General features: G+C 40.6%; 1 protein-coding gene across 1 annotated transcript; it reads left to right on the top strand.

Annotated features, from left to right (window-relative positions):
* The first annotated feature begins 6833 nt into the window (after positions 1 to 6833).
* On the top strand, positions 6834 to 13558 carry LOC147205851 (leucine-rich repeat-containing protein 4C-like). Its single transcript, XM_086110157.1, has one exon. It carries the CDS (start codon positions 6866 to 6868, stop codon positions 8810 to 8812), a length of 1947 nt encoding a protein of 648 aa, XP_085966283.1. The 5' UTR covers positions 6834 to 6865; the 3' UTR covers positions 8813 to 13558.
* Positions 13559 to 16869: the final 3311 nt, after the last annotated feature.

Genomic DNA, 16869 nt, shown 5'->3' with positions numbered 1-16869 from the left:
CACTCATAATCGGATTTGTGAAAAGCACCGGTAATGGGGTTGATCAAATTTGAGTTTATTTTAATTTCACCTAAACATAACGTAACACAGTGGTTCTTAACCTTCTTGGAGGTACCAAACCCAACCAGTTAATATGCACATTCACCGAACCCTTCCATTAGTGAAAAATAATTTTTTTACAAATTCAAGATCTAAAAAAAAACACCGCATTTATTAAAAACAGAAAAAAAGTAAATAATATTTCAAGAGATAAGTATCCATTTTTTTTTTTCCGGTACAACATAGTATCACCACAGTCACACATTGACTACGGAACAAACAAAATTTCCCACTGCACTGATTAGACAAGCAATGTCATGTGATCATCTGCAACCACTGATGGCCAAGCGGGTGTGTCATAACTAATTGACATGTTGAGTCGGGTGTGTCTTACTCTCCATGGCAGAGGCTCCGTCGAACCCCTGAGACCGATTCACCGAACCCCTCGGGTTCGATCAAACCCGGATTAAGAACCACCGTCGTAACATAAAGCATCATGTCAACATGAATAGTGTTGGGCAAGTCACTTCCAAAATGTAATATATATAATCTTACTAGTTACAGTGCAATTGAAAGTAATGTTTTTTTTTGGGGGGGGGGGGGGGTTGTTTGTTTAATTTTATTTTTTTTATTTATATATAATAATATATTTTATTACCATCTTTTTCAAGTAATAAATTACTCCAAGTTTAAGTTAAGTTCCTTTTTTTTAATGTGGGATTCATTGCGTTAATGACAATTTAAATACTTAAAAAGAAAAGTACAAAATTTGCAACAGCTGCTGGAGAGAAAAGCTGAATGCAGAAGACATGTAAGAAAGTTGACATTCTGACTCAAAGAAAGCTTGACATGATAGTGACAAGTCACCACCTCCTGCTTATCTACTAAAGGACCAAAGCATAATAGGACAATAGCAACTGATATATCAAGGAGCCATCAGGAGTCCATTAAGTCTTTTCATTTGGCACATCAAAGCCGAAGGCGGGTGTTCTCAGAGGAAGTGATTATTTTTGGTCATCTGTATCAGCTATAGATGTGTATATGACCTGTAATAAACTGTAAATGTGCTTGTATGCACCTGCCTCACAGGTCCAAAAATTAGAAAACAATATCTTGTTTTGGTTAGAATTATGTACCGTGTATATATAGGAAGAGACATTCTTGCAAAAACAAAACTAAGCAAAAAAACAGAAGTACTGTCATGAGTTTTAAAAAAGCCAACCTTGACTTTTAAGAGACTCTGCCGTGCTGATCTACTGCTCAACGGAGCCTGTGCACCTGTGTGTAATGACTAATCGATCAAGGACATAATACATGGGTCCTTGAACATATCAGGAGTGGAAGAGTTTGAAATTAAAAATGTTGTTTTATTTTTAATTATGAAACTGTATAATGCGGTGGGAAAATTTTGGGATCATTTAATAAAGAAAGAAAATTGTCTTAGTGACAGGATTTTATGATGCTTTGGTGATCACATAGCATGGTAGCGTTCACACGCTACATTTTCCAGGCACTTCTTACCCCAAAGTGCATCCTTTCCATTTGACATCACTTATTTTGTGGTTATCCCCCAGTTGAAGCCCACTTTAGACTTGTGCAGAACCTTTTGGATTATGGGAAATGTGCAGCTACATTCAAATGGAGGAGGGGGCAGAGGTGCATAGATCTGATCAAACCCAATGGGCCATACCTGAACAAAGCCATTCTACGAATTGAGCATCGCACGTTCTTCTGGGTATGGAGTGTCGGGTCTTTGGCATCTAGCGGCCTTTGTCTCAGGGTGTTACCAGGCTTTAAGTGCACTGGGATGGTGTGTTGGTTGAAAATCTTTCTTTCTGATTTTCTCAGGCATACCTGACAGATAGATCGAATGACAAGTTTGTGGTGTCTATCACTCCTTTCTTTCTTATCCACTTTACTATTGTTCCTTCGAGTGGTAGATTTGCTTTTTGAAATGACCAGCTGGGGTAAGGGCCTGCCTCACATGCGAATGTTCTTTCTCTTTGGCCTGTGTGCTGTTTGGCAGATTATCATCTCTGTGTTGTTGTTGATAACGCTCAGTTTGTGTTCCAGTGGGCGGTGTGAGTCAGACTAAGTATTTGTCAGTGTGAGGGGGTTTTCTGTCAGGCCCAACATGGATCCCCTGTCAACGCCAAAGTGGACATCACGGTCCAAAAAAGACAACTTGTTGTCTTTGAAATCTTCACATGTGAATTTATTTTCCACTGAGAGAATGTGCTCGGTGAAGGCTTTGCACTTCCTGGCTTTGGATTTTAACCCATGTGTCAGCCACATATCTGCACCAATGACTTTCGATTAGGTTTCCTCAAAGGAGCTCAGAGCCCTCGTTTCCATGTCCTCTATGTACGAGTTTGCTTTGATGTGGCATGCCAGGGAGCCCAGAGCTTCTTTTTGTCTGTAAAATATTCTCACAAATTCAAAGTATGCGGTGTTCAGGCAAAGGTCCAACAACTGGCATATTTCTACTGGCTTAAGGATGCGTCTGTCTTGGATGCTGTGATCAAACAGTAGCCATTGCCTCACAGATATCATTTTCTACGAGACTCATTCTTGTTTTACTGTTTTATTGTGTTCACTGTTGTTGTTAAGTTATTGTGTAACGGTATGTATAGGACTTTGTAAGCAGCTGTGGTTGTTTTCTGTGCTCTAGAAGTAAAATTGAGTTGAGTATCTCTACAAAACTTTGCATATTAATGTACCGGTAATTGGCCAAGTGAATTTTATGTCCCCAAAAAAGGCTGTCATATTTTCCACGTTTATAAAGGGATGGTCTTTCAAAAGGAAAATGATGAAGCTCAGCTATTCAAATTTGGTCATAATATATAAGCCCTAATGATACATTCTTTGTTCCGCTTATCCTCTCTAGGCTCGCGGTTGTGCTGGAACCTAAACCAACTGACTGTCCTTGAACTCGTCGTCATTCTATCGCAGGGCATAATATATAAACCCATATTGAAAATGTAAACGTCCTGTAGAGTACACCAAAGAATCTCAACTGTCCATGGAAGTGAATGTAAATGTGAATGGCTATTTGGTCTACAGCAGGGATGTCAAACTCGTTTTTGTCGCAGGCCACATTGCAGTCACTAAAGTTTCCCTTGGAGGGCCATTATTACTGTCAAACCATATAAAGAAGTCAAGAATAATTGTTTATTCAGCTATTGTTTAAGTGACTGTAATGAGGGGTTTAGTAACAAGAAAATGCCTACAATATTTTTTAGTTATTACATATGAGAATGTGAAATTCTGCAAGCATTAGTCATGGAGGTTGACATGTTTGATTTGCTTTCACAGGCCTCATAAAATGATGAGGCTGGCCAGACCTGGCCCCCAGGCCTTGAGTTTGACACCTATGGTGTACATTATATGTCGCCTGCAAATTCACCAGTCCAGGGTACTTCCCCAAATTCAGCAGGGATAGGCTCCAGTTTACCCTCTCCTCGACTGGACACGTGGGATAAAATGTGAATGGATGGACAAACATTGACGGTACCTTATCTCAGAAATGAGGTGTGAATAGTTGCAAGAATAAAAAGGAGTACCGGTAATAAATCTAAAAGCACAATATCACTGCTTTAAACTTATGTTTTTGTTTGTGTGAGCATTGACACAGAACTTGCAGCAACTATTATTCAGTAGAAAGACCAATGTAAGCCATAGCGAAGACTGTGAGGCTTCAACAACTCTCTGGAGACTGTTCTTACAGCTTCAAAAGTATGAGCTGACCTGACTTTGCTGATGCATATTTAAATTCCTGACAAAAACACTGAAATAAATGTCAAACGTGCAATGTGAGGTTGAACAAACCAGAAATAAGTATGTGTTATGAATTCTGCTCTCATAATTTATTCAAATGAAACCAACCCTATCCTACATGAGAATAAAGTTGTTAAAATGGGAGAGTACACGCTTCCAAATGACATGGCGGGGATGTCACGTAACTGCCACCCATTCATGCTCCAGTTTTTTTTACTTCCATTTAAATGTTAAATTAAATCAAATATAAAATAATAGTTTGGTTCTGTACCATACGTCTGGCATTGTGGTTTTTGCAAAACAGATAATGCACCACCATTTGGGACCCCTAGTTGCAGTCCCATCTTTCAGTATCTAAAGGATGGGCCTACTTTCATACCTCATTGTCTCAATCAGGGGTCGACCAACTTAAATACTCAGAGCCATTTGAACAGTCTCACATAAAAAAATAAAAATAAATTCAAAAAAATCACCTGGCGTTAAGAATACCATTTTGATATCAAAAGTGAAATTAACACGTATGGGGTTTTTTTTAGTGGGGGGGGGGGGGTGTTTTTTTTCCCCTGTATGTATAAAAAACAGTATATTACATCATGGAATTGCTCCAAAGAAAGTGTCCTTTTTTATGTAACAAAAACATTCAAAACTATGAAAAAAAAGACTCTTGGTTGAAGCTTACTTTCAAATAAAATAGTGTCTATTTGAGTCCTCCTCGTGTTCATGAAATGAAAGCCAAATGTAAATAATCCACTCGCAGCAAAGCAAAAATGCTGTCTGCGTCTGTGTGCCCTCATCATTGGATCACGAGCGTTCCCAGTAGCGTGCAACCGTGTGTCGATGCCTGATGCGACAGATTTTACCCATCAGAAACCAATTGTAAATGGGGGGGTGGCGCTGACGGAGAATGAATGCCTCATTTAGATGCTCCTCTGAGGTTGCAAGTGGAATTCACTGCTATCAACTTCAACTAAAAAGGACTCCAGGTATATTTGTAAACTAAGAGTCCATGAAAGTAGATATTTTACCCAGTTCTATATTTCACCCAGATTTTTGTAAGACGTCACCTTCATCTTCACACTCAAGATTTTAAACTGTCATCTGTGAGGTTCCGCAAGCGATGTTTGTATTTCATATAATAGGGCATAGCATTAAATGTTCTCTTTCTGTTAGATTATTTTTTTCTTGATTTATCCATGATTTCACCTCCCGACAGGCGAATAGCTCAATAAATCTGGACGGCAGCCACATCGGTGGCTCTGACTCCTCATTTTACTCATTCAAATATATTTAATGATATTATAGAAAGTACTCATGATTGACTGTATTCCGCAAAGTCACAGAGAGCCACGGTAGAAGGATCAAAGAGCCACACGCGGCTCTGGAGCCGCGTGCTTCCGACATCTGGTCTAAATACACACCAGATTGTTTACTTTTCCTTATTTATTTATTTGTTTTTAAATATAGTATACGGTGTCTACTGTATAGACTAATGCTCTCAAAGACAATATAGAAGACTGATCGATTTAGCAAGAGTTTAAGGCCTGGTTCCCCATTTTCTAATATTAACAGAGGAGTCAAAGTAGGTTTAACGGCAGCTACAAACATTGGCTCATTGGAAGAATGATTTGCCCAATTTTACCACGCGTGAAATCCAATACATCGGCTGGAGTCATGAGTAATGCAACAGCTGTTGTAAAAAAATATTATCCAGTGAGAAGTACAGACCCGCAACTTTAACCAGCTGTGCAACATTTATACCTCTATTGAAAAGGGTGTGTGCAAAGGAAAGACTTGTGTTTAATATAGATTCCACTCTGGAATCCATGTCGGAATTTGGTTTCTATTTCGAGCTGTTGCAGGAATGCAGGCATGGTCACAAAGTGACCCGATTTAATTTATATCTCATTAATCTCTCCCTCTCTGTCTTCACTCTTTTTCTTTCAAGTGTAGAACACGGGCCGACCTTCCCCTGTAATATATGCATCCACTTGTTTTTCATACAGTATGAATTAAAGCATTACATCATGGCCAGGTCTATCCAAATACATAGATTATTCAATCAAAAAATAGCACTCACTGAATAATTGAATGACAATAATAAACTGGACACTGCTTCATTTGTCTAAAATCATTGTGCTCCTCAAGATGCAGCATCCTGTTCATTTAGGCCATCAATATGTACTGCTGAGGGATGAAGAGAAACTGGCGGTTGACAATCTTACTCAAGTTGAAGAATTCTTTCATTTTCTTGATATGATGTCTTGTAGTTACTGCACATTTTTAAAAATCATTTTTAATCAGTCTTGCAAAACAAAAACCCAATTAAATCACTTTGATTGTGTACGGAAGCCGGTATTATAATTAATTTAGAATAGCGGCATCTCCTCTTGTACTTCAATTTGGATTTGATGATTTATCACTGTCGGTGTCGGTACAAAGAAGAAAATACAGCAATTTGATTGTTTCATGGTAACTAAAGAGCCTCTTTTTGTCCCGTTCATTATTACGTTCTCCTTTGAAAATATTTGTCTGCCTTTGTCTAAATCTGCATTTCATTCATGGTTGAGACAATTATACCACAATTGATATTATTTTTTATGATTGTATTTTTTTTTAATATTGTTTGATCAAGGGTAAAATAAGCACATATACATTGCTGACACAATTACACTCATGCAAAATAACTTTTGGACACTTTAAAAGATCTATCTATCCATCTATCTACCATAGTCGGAGTAGTATACTGTATATTTTGTATTTCTGTAGTTAGAGTGCTTTCTCATTTTCAAGGTCACTGAAGCCTCTATCGATTCCAAAACATGATCTACTCCATATGAAAGGCAATGTGATTGTGCTGTATGAGATGCAACTACAACACAACACCAAAAGCTGTAATGATTGTAGTTTATTTCTATGTACCATATTAGTTGAAGGACACTTTTGGCCTGTATATCATCTCACATTCATAGGCATTTTCTTGTGCTTTGTGTCATTCCAGTTGTCCCCAATCCTCTTTCCAGCAAGTGGAAGATCAGTTAATGAATTATGAATGTTAAACAAGATGACCTCCTCTCAGCAGCAGCAGACGATGCGTGGTCCTAGGTGGAACCGGGCCTTGTCCGACCCTTTGTTTGTGCTGCTTCTGGCCCTACAACTTTTGGTGGTTGCGGGTCTGGTTCGTGCTCAGACGTGCCCTTCCGTCTGCTCCTGCAGTAATCAATTCAGCAAAGTCATCTGCACACGGAGGGGGCTACGAGAGGTCCCTGATGGCATTTCTACCAACACGCGCTACCTGAATCTCCAAGAAAACCTCATCCAGGTCATCAAAGTGGACAGCTTCAAGCACTTAAGGCATTTGGAGATCCTGCAACTGAGTAAAAACCACATACGCAAAATTGAGCTTGGGGCCTTCAATGGACTTGCGAGCCTCAATACCCTGGAGCTTTTCGATAACCGCCTCACCACGATCCCAAATGGGGCATTCGAGTACCTGTCCAAACTAAAGGAGTTATGGTTGAGGAATAATCCCATTGAGAGCATTCCCTCCTATGCCTTCAACAGGGTGCCCTCATTACGGCGACTGGACCTGGGGGAGCTTAAAAGGCTATCCTACATATCCGAGGGGGCCTTTGAAGGACTGAGCAATCTTCGCTACTTAAATCTGGGAATGTGTAATCTGAAGGAAATTCCCAACCTCATTCCCTTGGTGAAACTGGATGAACTGGAGATGTCAGGGAACCAACTGTCTGTCGTCCGGCCTGGTTCTTTTAAGGGGCTCATCCATCTCCAGAAGCTATGGATGATGCATGCTCAGATCCAGACTATTGAAAGAAACTCATTTGATGATCTCCAGTCACTAGTGGAGCTTAATTTAGCCCACAACAACCTTACGCTCTTGCCCCATGATCTGTTCACTCCTTTGCATCATCTGGAGAGGGTGCATTTGCACCACAACCCTTGGAATTGTAACTGTGACATCCTCTGGCTGAGTTGGTGGCTCAAGGAGATGGTACCAGCAAACACCAGCTGCTGCGCACGCTGTAGCTCACCAGCTCACCACAAAGGGCGTTACATCGGTGAGCTTGACCAAAATTACTTTCACTGTTATGCTCCTGTGATTGTGGAGCCCCCCGCTGACCTCAATGTGACTGAGGGGAGCGCTGCCGAGTTGAAATGTCGAGCCAACTCTTTGACTTCTGTGAGCTGGATTACGCCCAATGGTTCCATTATGACACACGGTGCGTACAAAATCCGAATCTCAGTGCTGAATGATGGCACTCTAAACTTCACCAACGTTACCATGCAAGACACTGGCACATATACGTGTATGGTCAGCAATTCAGCCGGTAACACAACAGCGTCCGCCACACTCAATGTGTCCTCAACTGAGAACAGCAGCTTCAGCTACTTCACCACAGTGACCGTCGAGACGATAGAAACGCCACACAATGAAGGCTTCACCACGATTGTGCAACAGAAGGTCGGCCCCACCCCCTCGGCTCATACGTGGAGATCTGTTTCATCCAGCTCTACAACCACCACCACAGTGCGGACCCCTGTCTCTACTCGTGCCACAGAGAAGACTTACACAATCGCCGTCACTGAATTTGGTGGCGAAGGCTCCCTAAATGGCTTGGATGAGGTCATGAAGACGACCAAGATCATCATCGGCTGTTTTGTTGCAATCACGCTCATGGCAGCGGTCATGCTGATCATCTTCTACAAAATGCGGAAACAGCACCACCAGCAGAATCACCATGCGCCCACACGCACCATTGAGATCATTAATGTGGATGAGGACTGCGTAACCGGAGGACCAGGGATGGAGGGCCACCTGACTTTGCCTCCTCTTGAACATGAGCACCTCAACCATTATAACACATATAAAACAGCATACAACCACGCCTCCACTATCAACTCCATACACAGCTCAGCGCATGAACCTTTGTTAATCCGGGCAAACTCAAAAGACAATGTGCAAGAGACCCAAATCTGAACATTCTTTTCTCCAACGATGGAATTTGAGCAAGACTCAAACATGAACGAACCATGTGTGTTTGGCAATTCAGTGGTTGGTGATGTTCATTGAAGGACTTTGGTAATTAGCGTATGTCCATTATTTAAAAAAAAAGTGTCTTTGAAAAAGTAATTTATTTAAGAACAAAGACTATTGTTGTTCAATCAAGGGAAAAAAAATATTCAGCAGTTGTTTTTTTCCAATGAATAATTCACGTCATGCCTCCTCCTTTTTAGATTATGCTCGGAGACAATAGAGCCAAAACAAATGAAACAAGAAAACTTTATATTTGGTAAACCATAAACTTTGTTTTCCCAATGAATGCAGAGCACATGACATTTTTCTCCAACTGTGGAGTAAGTGGTAAAGTATTCTATGACCATCTAATACCTGGATGAAATAAATATTGAGTTACCTGTTGTTTCAAGGTGTTCAGCGGAATTGTCAGTAAAGGTAGTTGTTTTCCCAGTAAAGAGAATGACACATAGTTGTGATAAATCTTGCTTTGAATTTTTCTCCTCACTTGACTTGTTGCATTTCCCATCTTCCAAAATGCCCACTCAGATCTCAAATGCAAGGCCAAATGGAAGAAAACTGTCAAGGAAGTGGACTGAAACGTTTCCAACATTTCATGCTTTGCCCACAGTTTGCTGTCCGTATGTTTCCAAGCTTCCTGAGCTACCCTTTTAAAGCATGTACCCCCTTATCTCATCTACAGGGCTGTAGAACTGCATGCTCTCAGGTTGACTGGTGATCTTAAACCCTTTATAGAGCTGTCTCAGCAGATTACCTGTAATCCGCGTGCCACATTTGCACATGGGCAGTGCCTGGCAGCTCCACATACACATCCCACAACCCTGCCAGCGCCACAACTCGGTCCTGTGCAGCACATTTCTTAGCTAAATGTGGGGAAGCAGGCATCAGCCAGATGTTTATGCTACACTTGCCTTACTCCCACAGCCCCATTTACATTTTAATTGACATGCCCATGAGCAAAACTGTGTAAAGTAACCCCGAGAGCCCATTTTGAAAAACAATGCCAAGCACCACAACTTGAGGGGCTAGGTGGGCAATTGGTGATGCCCGACACTTAGAATGAAGTATATTCAACTTAGAATTGTGAATGGTTGCCCACCCCAACCCACTCCACATTTTTGAAGAGTGAACGATGCAGCTAGATGAATAACCCATTGTTCCATTGTCATACTTTCATCCCCCCCCCCAAAAAAAACCAAAACACATCATACAACTGAATTATCAACACTCAATGTGCTAAAAAAATATTGCAGCATTTGATTCATTTCGAGACAAAACTGCACAACTTTCCAAAACAAAAATGGTGTCCATTAGCTTCTATTTTCTATTGCATTATTTTTTATAAGATGTGCAAAGCCTCGTAATTTGCAGGAAAAGGTCCTAGAGCCAGGCTGCGAATAGCTCATTTTTGCGAGAAACTGATGCAACCCTACAAATAATGATCCTAATTGCGTATGAGAAGATTAAATTATACATATACCACCAACTACAATCCCAAAACACTTTAATAGCTTTTCAAATGTTGACAAACATTGTTGTACCCGGAAAAAAACATCTTACACTTAAGCATGCACATCCACAATGTAGAGTCCCTGTCCAGACAACAACTAAGATGATGATGAATTATCATAGCTGTGAAAATTACACTGCACAGCATAGCACAAGAGTTAGTGTACAATGATGGTCCCGACTGCGGATACTTCTGAAGGTGCTTTTGCTGGTGCTTAAGTCAGCTGCTCAATGTAGCTGTGAACAGTGACTCGCACTTGGGTAAAAGCCAAAACTGCTGGATTCACTTAGGACCAACACAGACTAACGGGGGTAGATAGGTTTAGCAATGCTCTGCTAACCTTTTTTAGGCGGTGGTTTCACATTCAGTCCACATTTATACAACACATCTTTATTCATATCTTGCTTTCACGAGAGCTGTAGCGAAGCGCTCGACAGAATAGTTAACATAAAATAACAAAATGCGGTAATATAACACAACACGTGACATGAGACATTGGACAGTCATGCAATCGGAACCCCTATTCCTGCATTCGCCTTGTTGTTTGAAACAGTTATGGATGAAAGAGGAGAGAATCAAAATGTCCTTTCGCAGGTGTTTTAGAGACGTCACGCTCAACATACGCATGACGGCCCACACGTGGGCTACAGGCTAAGTTTAAAAGTACCAGTAAGCAAAAAGCTGGAGCGTCCACTGACGAAATAAGAGATTGGTTCGCTTCGCCTTTCCCATGTAAATCTCGTTCAATTGCAAGCGCCGACGCTCGGGTGCAAATGTGCATCCGCGCTCCAGTAGCCATCCATCAAGCACACATTCTTCTCTTTTGACGAATGTCATGGCCAAAACGCTGAAAACAGTCCACAAAGGGTCCACATGAAGCACAACAAACATCATATGACTCAAAACAAAAAGCTCTTGCAGATAGCTACCAACTACGGCGTCATCTTCAAAAAGCTAATTATTAATAAAACTCTTATAAGCCACTGTAGACATGGGCACTCATTTCATCTATGTAGTCGAGCTGTCAATTACAGAGTTAACAAAACTGCTGCTGGATCTGTGATTGGGTGAAAGAGTGTGACGATGTACAACTTCCGTCTACTTATACAACAAGTCTGGTACAGTGCCGGTTTGGTCATGCAGACAAATCTTTTGTCATGATGAATCCTGCTTTATCTCATTTTAAGAAACCCTTCAAAACAATAAATATTATTCATATCACACACACACACAGAGGGAGTGCGAGAGAGAGAGAGAGAGAAAGCCAGCCACATTTGTCACAGAATCTATCAAGGAGCTTTCACCAACAGACACAACAGCCTTCTTGCCTTTTGCCACAGAGTAGACAGCTAGTTTGATATTTTGGGGTCTGTTTAAAGGTGACAGTAACCATTGCTTCAATTTTAGCGATGCTACAATACAGTGAAATTATACGTACTGTAAACAGTAGTTTGCCACGAAAAGAAATGGAAAGAAAAAAAAAATCTGCCTCTTTCTTTTTTTTTTAACATGTTACAATCTGCAAATCGGTAAATCTGTGGATCCCAATCAGAGAATATGCAGGGTCCACTGTCCTGTATACTGTATTGATGATACACCCTGAAACCTTTTTTTTTAAATTTTAATGCTGGTCCATGTCTTTGGTGTGTGCAGCATTCACATTTGAGCTGAACGTAACACATTTTGAACGGTTGACGAGCAAGCATAAAGAGAACAACTCTTCAAGTGACCCAGACCGGCTTGTTTGGTGTATTCCAAGGTTTGAATGTTTCAGATTAGACTTCACCAAACCACAACAATCATACTTAATATACTTATATCCTGCTGAACATGTGAATACAACCTTGATGAATCACTGACCGATTAATCAAAACAATGAATGGATCCGAATGCTTGTTTCAAATATATTGAATAGATCTTTGACAGATGAGTACATGCAATGTTTTTTATTTTTTTGACACAAACAGACACTGCACATCTCCAAAAGGTTCCTTGAACTATAAAAGGTGTTGTATTTGCAAGACAGTAACTCCCATTAAAAGCACATCATTTTCATTCGATCTTTTGCAGTCAGAAAAATCCTCAGCTCAATTTATTTCTCAAAGTTGTACGATGTAAAAGCAGTTGATGTCATTTTGCCATTCCGAGTGATCAGCTCATCAGCAATCTTATCAGAAGCCTGATAACGATCCATGTCATTTGAATCAGATGTGTTGGCGGAGGGAGACATCTACAAAAGGCTAGATCGACACGCATTTCACGCACAAGACGTGTTTTTAAGGGTGCATCTTAAACTGGATCCCATTCCATTTCTCGTCAACTCAGACCTCCCTCGCAAGTAATATTACCAAGGTTCAGTGCTAATATTAGTTACTGCGAAAGGACAGATCATTTTCTTTCCCCCTCAAGGATTATGACTCATCAATAAAGATTATGAGCACTTTGGGGTGCAAAAGCTAATGAGTCTACCCAGCATGCCCATAGTTTGTATCAATAGTGTACAGGATATTAACATTAAGAGGGCAACGTTTAGCAAATTTAAAAGAAACAGTCATATGTTTGAGTGTGTTGAACATAAAACAAATGTCTTTTTGAAATGACTAATTAATTGATCTAAGATCCACAGATGATTTGGTGAATTATCCTAAAAAATGCTTTGTTTTAGCCAACGAATATTTACAAAATCAAAATTCTAATTCTCTTTATTATTTAATCCCATTGATGTTCCAGTTCTAATCTTGTTATTCACATGAGCCTGTTAAGGTTCCAATTTTGTTTTTATTTAAATTTTGTTTCAATTTAATGCATTTTAGACAAGCTCCCTGATGTGTGTAAGATATTGAAATATTTCTGTTCTTACATAAGCATTTTTGAGAGGAAATGCAGTTGTAGTTGTAGATTTATACAAAAGTACATTTTTGAGACTGACATTTAAAAGGGACCCAGTGTGATTTTTTTTCTTGTTGCTGTTTGTTTGTTTGTTTGTTTTTGTTTAGTTTTGTTTTTACTTGTATCAACCAGCCGTCTAAAGACGCAAAGTGCTGTAAAGGACTAAGAGATTGATTTTCATGTAAGAATTATTACACAACCTTTCAGAAGATATGGAGACTGATTAGAGAGACCAGAGTTTGTAGTACATACACAAAATATGGTTAAAATAAACTTGTTGTTTTTTTGGACCTGTCTGCATTTTGTGTTGTTTTCCATCACAAATTAAGATTTTTTATTTTTTATTTTCCAGAACATGACAGATAAGGGGTGTTCACACGGCAACATTTACTACGGTGTAGCACCGGAGCTGCCCCCAGTAGAGCGTTCACACGTACGAAGTTATACCGGTGTAGCGCCTGAAAACATCTTAAACCGGAGCAAATTTAACCCTGCTCAGGAGGTGGTTTAAAAATTTACTCCGTAGTAAATGCTAGTTTGCGGGGCAGCACCGATATAAAATGGGACGTGTGAACGCTTCAGGGGTTGACTCGCTATGCGTGAGAAGAGTTGATTACATACGGGTATTGCATAACTTGCATCCTGGGTATTTTGCACTTCTTTCCTTTCTCTCTCTCATCCTTTTACGGTGTCTGATAGACCACAGCGTTGATTTATCCGGAGAAGTATAAACCATAGTTTTTCGATATGTCACAAACAAGGCGGGGAAAAGGAAGAACACTTTACGCATGTGCACGTTTTATTTCCGTATTATTACGATTATTATCGTATTGCACGGCCGCAGAAACTGCCATGTGGACGCAAGTGCGGCTGCACCGGGTTTAACATGCTTCTCCTTAGTAAGCAGCTTTATACGTATGAACACTCCACAAAACTTACACCGGTGTAAGATATATCGCAACAAAATACATCAGTGCAGCACCAGTGCAAATGTGTGCCATGTGGACACCCCTATGTACAGCATGTTAAAAATTGAATTTATGGGCGTTGTGATTAGGATTTTATGTTGCGGATTCTGATACCGGTCACCCAAAATTGAGATCGGCCGATACAGAATTCCAATATTGATCAGGTGAATTAGCTGCATATTTCTCACTTGTGTAATGCATTCTGGGATGATGACATGAAAAGATGCTTCCCACATTTCTGGCCTCTGCCATGCAAAGCAAAACAATTGCCAACTACTGTATTACAAAAAAGGAGTCAAAATGTCAAAATGTGCAGCTTTTGGATGTAATTTTCAAGCAAAGAGAATAAAGGAAGTGAGGTAATTCTCCAGAAAGCAAGATGCAAAGTCTGCCTGCCCAAAAGACCCACAGCTGTGCTCTTGTCATTTTAGCCTAGACGCATTTGAGGCTTTTCATCACTCTCAACTCATGAGAGAGCTCGCTGATGTCCCTGGCTACAAACAACAGTTGAAACCAACAGTAGTGTGTCCTGTTGTTGTAGTGGCAACAACAGGATGGCATAGAGCATAGGTGTCAAACTCAGGTCCTGGAGGGCCGCTGCCCTGTGTGTTTTCAAAGTCTCACTGTTGCAACACACCTGAATCAAATGAACAGGTTCAATGTCAGGCTTGCGCAGAGCTTGCTGATGATCTGATCATTTGAATCAGGTGTGTTGGAACAGGGAGACTTGGAAAACATGCAGGGCAGTGGCCCTCCAGTACCTGAGTTTGACACCTATGGCGTAGAGAAAGGTCTTACTGGTACTATGTCACAAGCAGGGACTGCACGTCTGACATGCAGCCAGATATAGAAAAAATCTAAAATCAAACAGCGTTGTATACCTTTCAGTCCCACAGAACTCAATGACATGTGTCCCATATTGTTTTTATTTCACTAATCACCACGCTGTGCACGTGTGTGTGTGTGTGTGTGTGTGAGCTGTGTTTCAGCCATCATGAACTGATGGACCTTCTGCCAGCCTGACAGAATTCCCAACTCTGGTGAAAATGCTAAAGTTCAGAGGCATTGGACACATACCCCGACCTCAGTTGCTGCAGCTACGGATGAGCCGAATTTGCAACTGAGGAAACAAACAGAATAGGTTCCATTTAATAATGTAACCTGAAAAAAATGCCAATCAAGCAGCCTGACATCTGTAAATGTGCAATGTTCACCACTTATGACAAATGCATCCACTCAGACAGAAATGGCGTTCCCACATGCTTCATATTTTTGGGGAGATTTTAGTGAAATTGCACAAAACGAACATTCGACTCATGCCTGTTTCCATTTGTTATTTTGTGAATTTTGAGAGAAGGCTGCACCATGTGATGATGTCATTTAAGAGCATCTCTTTTCCACAAGACACGCGACTGACTGTCAACCAAAGTGATCATGATTGCTGCTGCTGCTGCTCAGCTTTCATGGTTTGAAAGAACACTGGTCATAATTCACCGCCGACCGAGCCATCATGACAAGGAGAAAGCAACAGAAGATTGTTTATGCGAAGAATAGAAGATAAGGAGTTGACCAAGTCAAGCAGAGCCTCACTAGCACCATCTGCTGGACGATCTCTGTATTTTAAGAGTTGGACAAAAAACTTAAAATGATTGTTCCCTTTTAGTTATATAATATATGCTTTCCATTGATTTTCTTTTTCAGTCCAATAATGATCTTTTTCTTCCCTATTAAATAGCCGAATGTGCGTATATCCTCCTGAGGACCAGCAGGAAGTGAAGCGAACCACACTGCAGAACTGAAGCCTCAGTTTACCATTGCCGACTCAAAGCTTGTGCACTCACACGAGATGTGTTGCTGTGTGTCTATCAGTAATAATCATGGGGTTTTTTTCACACCTGTACTGCACATGCTGATGTTCAACAGTATGTAGAATAGTTTTCATGAATTTATGTGACATATTTAATCACTCTTACAACGAGAGAAGTGTTTTAATATGCACACTAGAATCTGGTAGGTATGGTACCATATCCAGCATGTGTAAGTGTTGCGCTCCATTGGCGCAATGCATAGAAAAAGAAGCCTATAGACAAAAATAACCTTTAAAGCGGTGCTCAAACAGTCGATCACAAAAAAAATATGTGTGTCTATTTGTGTTATTAATATAATATATATATATACAGTATATACATACACACACACACACACACACATAGGTGATGCACTCTCCCCTCTGCTGTTCTGCATAGGACCTAAGACAAGTAATCGCCAAGACAAGCTATGGATACCGCCTCAGAAATGGAGCTACGATCAGCCACGTCCTCTACATGGATGACATAAAGCTGTATGCTAAGAGCAAAAGGGACATAGATGCCCTGATCCACAACCAGGATCTACAGCAGTGACATCAGGATGTCATTCGGTCTCGAGAAATGTAGCCAGATCGTGACTAAGAGAGGCAAGGTAGTCCACACTGAAGGGGTCTCACTCCCTGAAGGAACAATAGCAGACATTGAGGACATCTACAACTACCGCGGTCTACCCCAAGCCAATGGCAACCTCGAACTGGCAACAAGGAAAGCGGCTACGGCCAAATACCTCCAGCGGGTGAGGCAAGTCCTAAGACAGGGGTGTCC

This window comes from Hippocampus guttulatus, chromosome 4 (genome assembly GCF_054856545.1).
Source record: "Hippocampus guttulatus isolate MCC_2025c chromosome 4, RoL_Hgut_1.0, whole genome shotgun sequence".
Lineage (NCBI taxonomy): Eukaryota > Metazoa > Chordata > Actinopteri > Syngnathiformes > Syngnathidae > Hippocampus > Hippocampus guttulatus.
Note: the sequence above shows the minus strand (reverse complement) of the source record. Positions and strands in the feature narration are given on the sequence as shown.

Excerpts from the sequence above, each read along its gene's own strand:
- LOC147205851 (XM_086110157.1), top strand. The coding sequence starts at position 6,866 with ATGTTAAACAAGATGACCTCCTCTCAGCAGCAGCAGACGATGCGTGGT.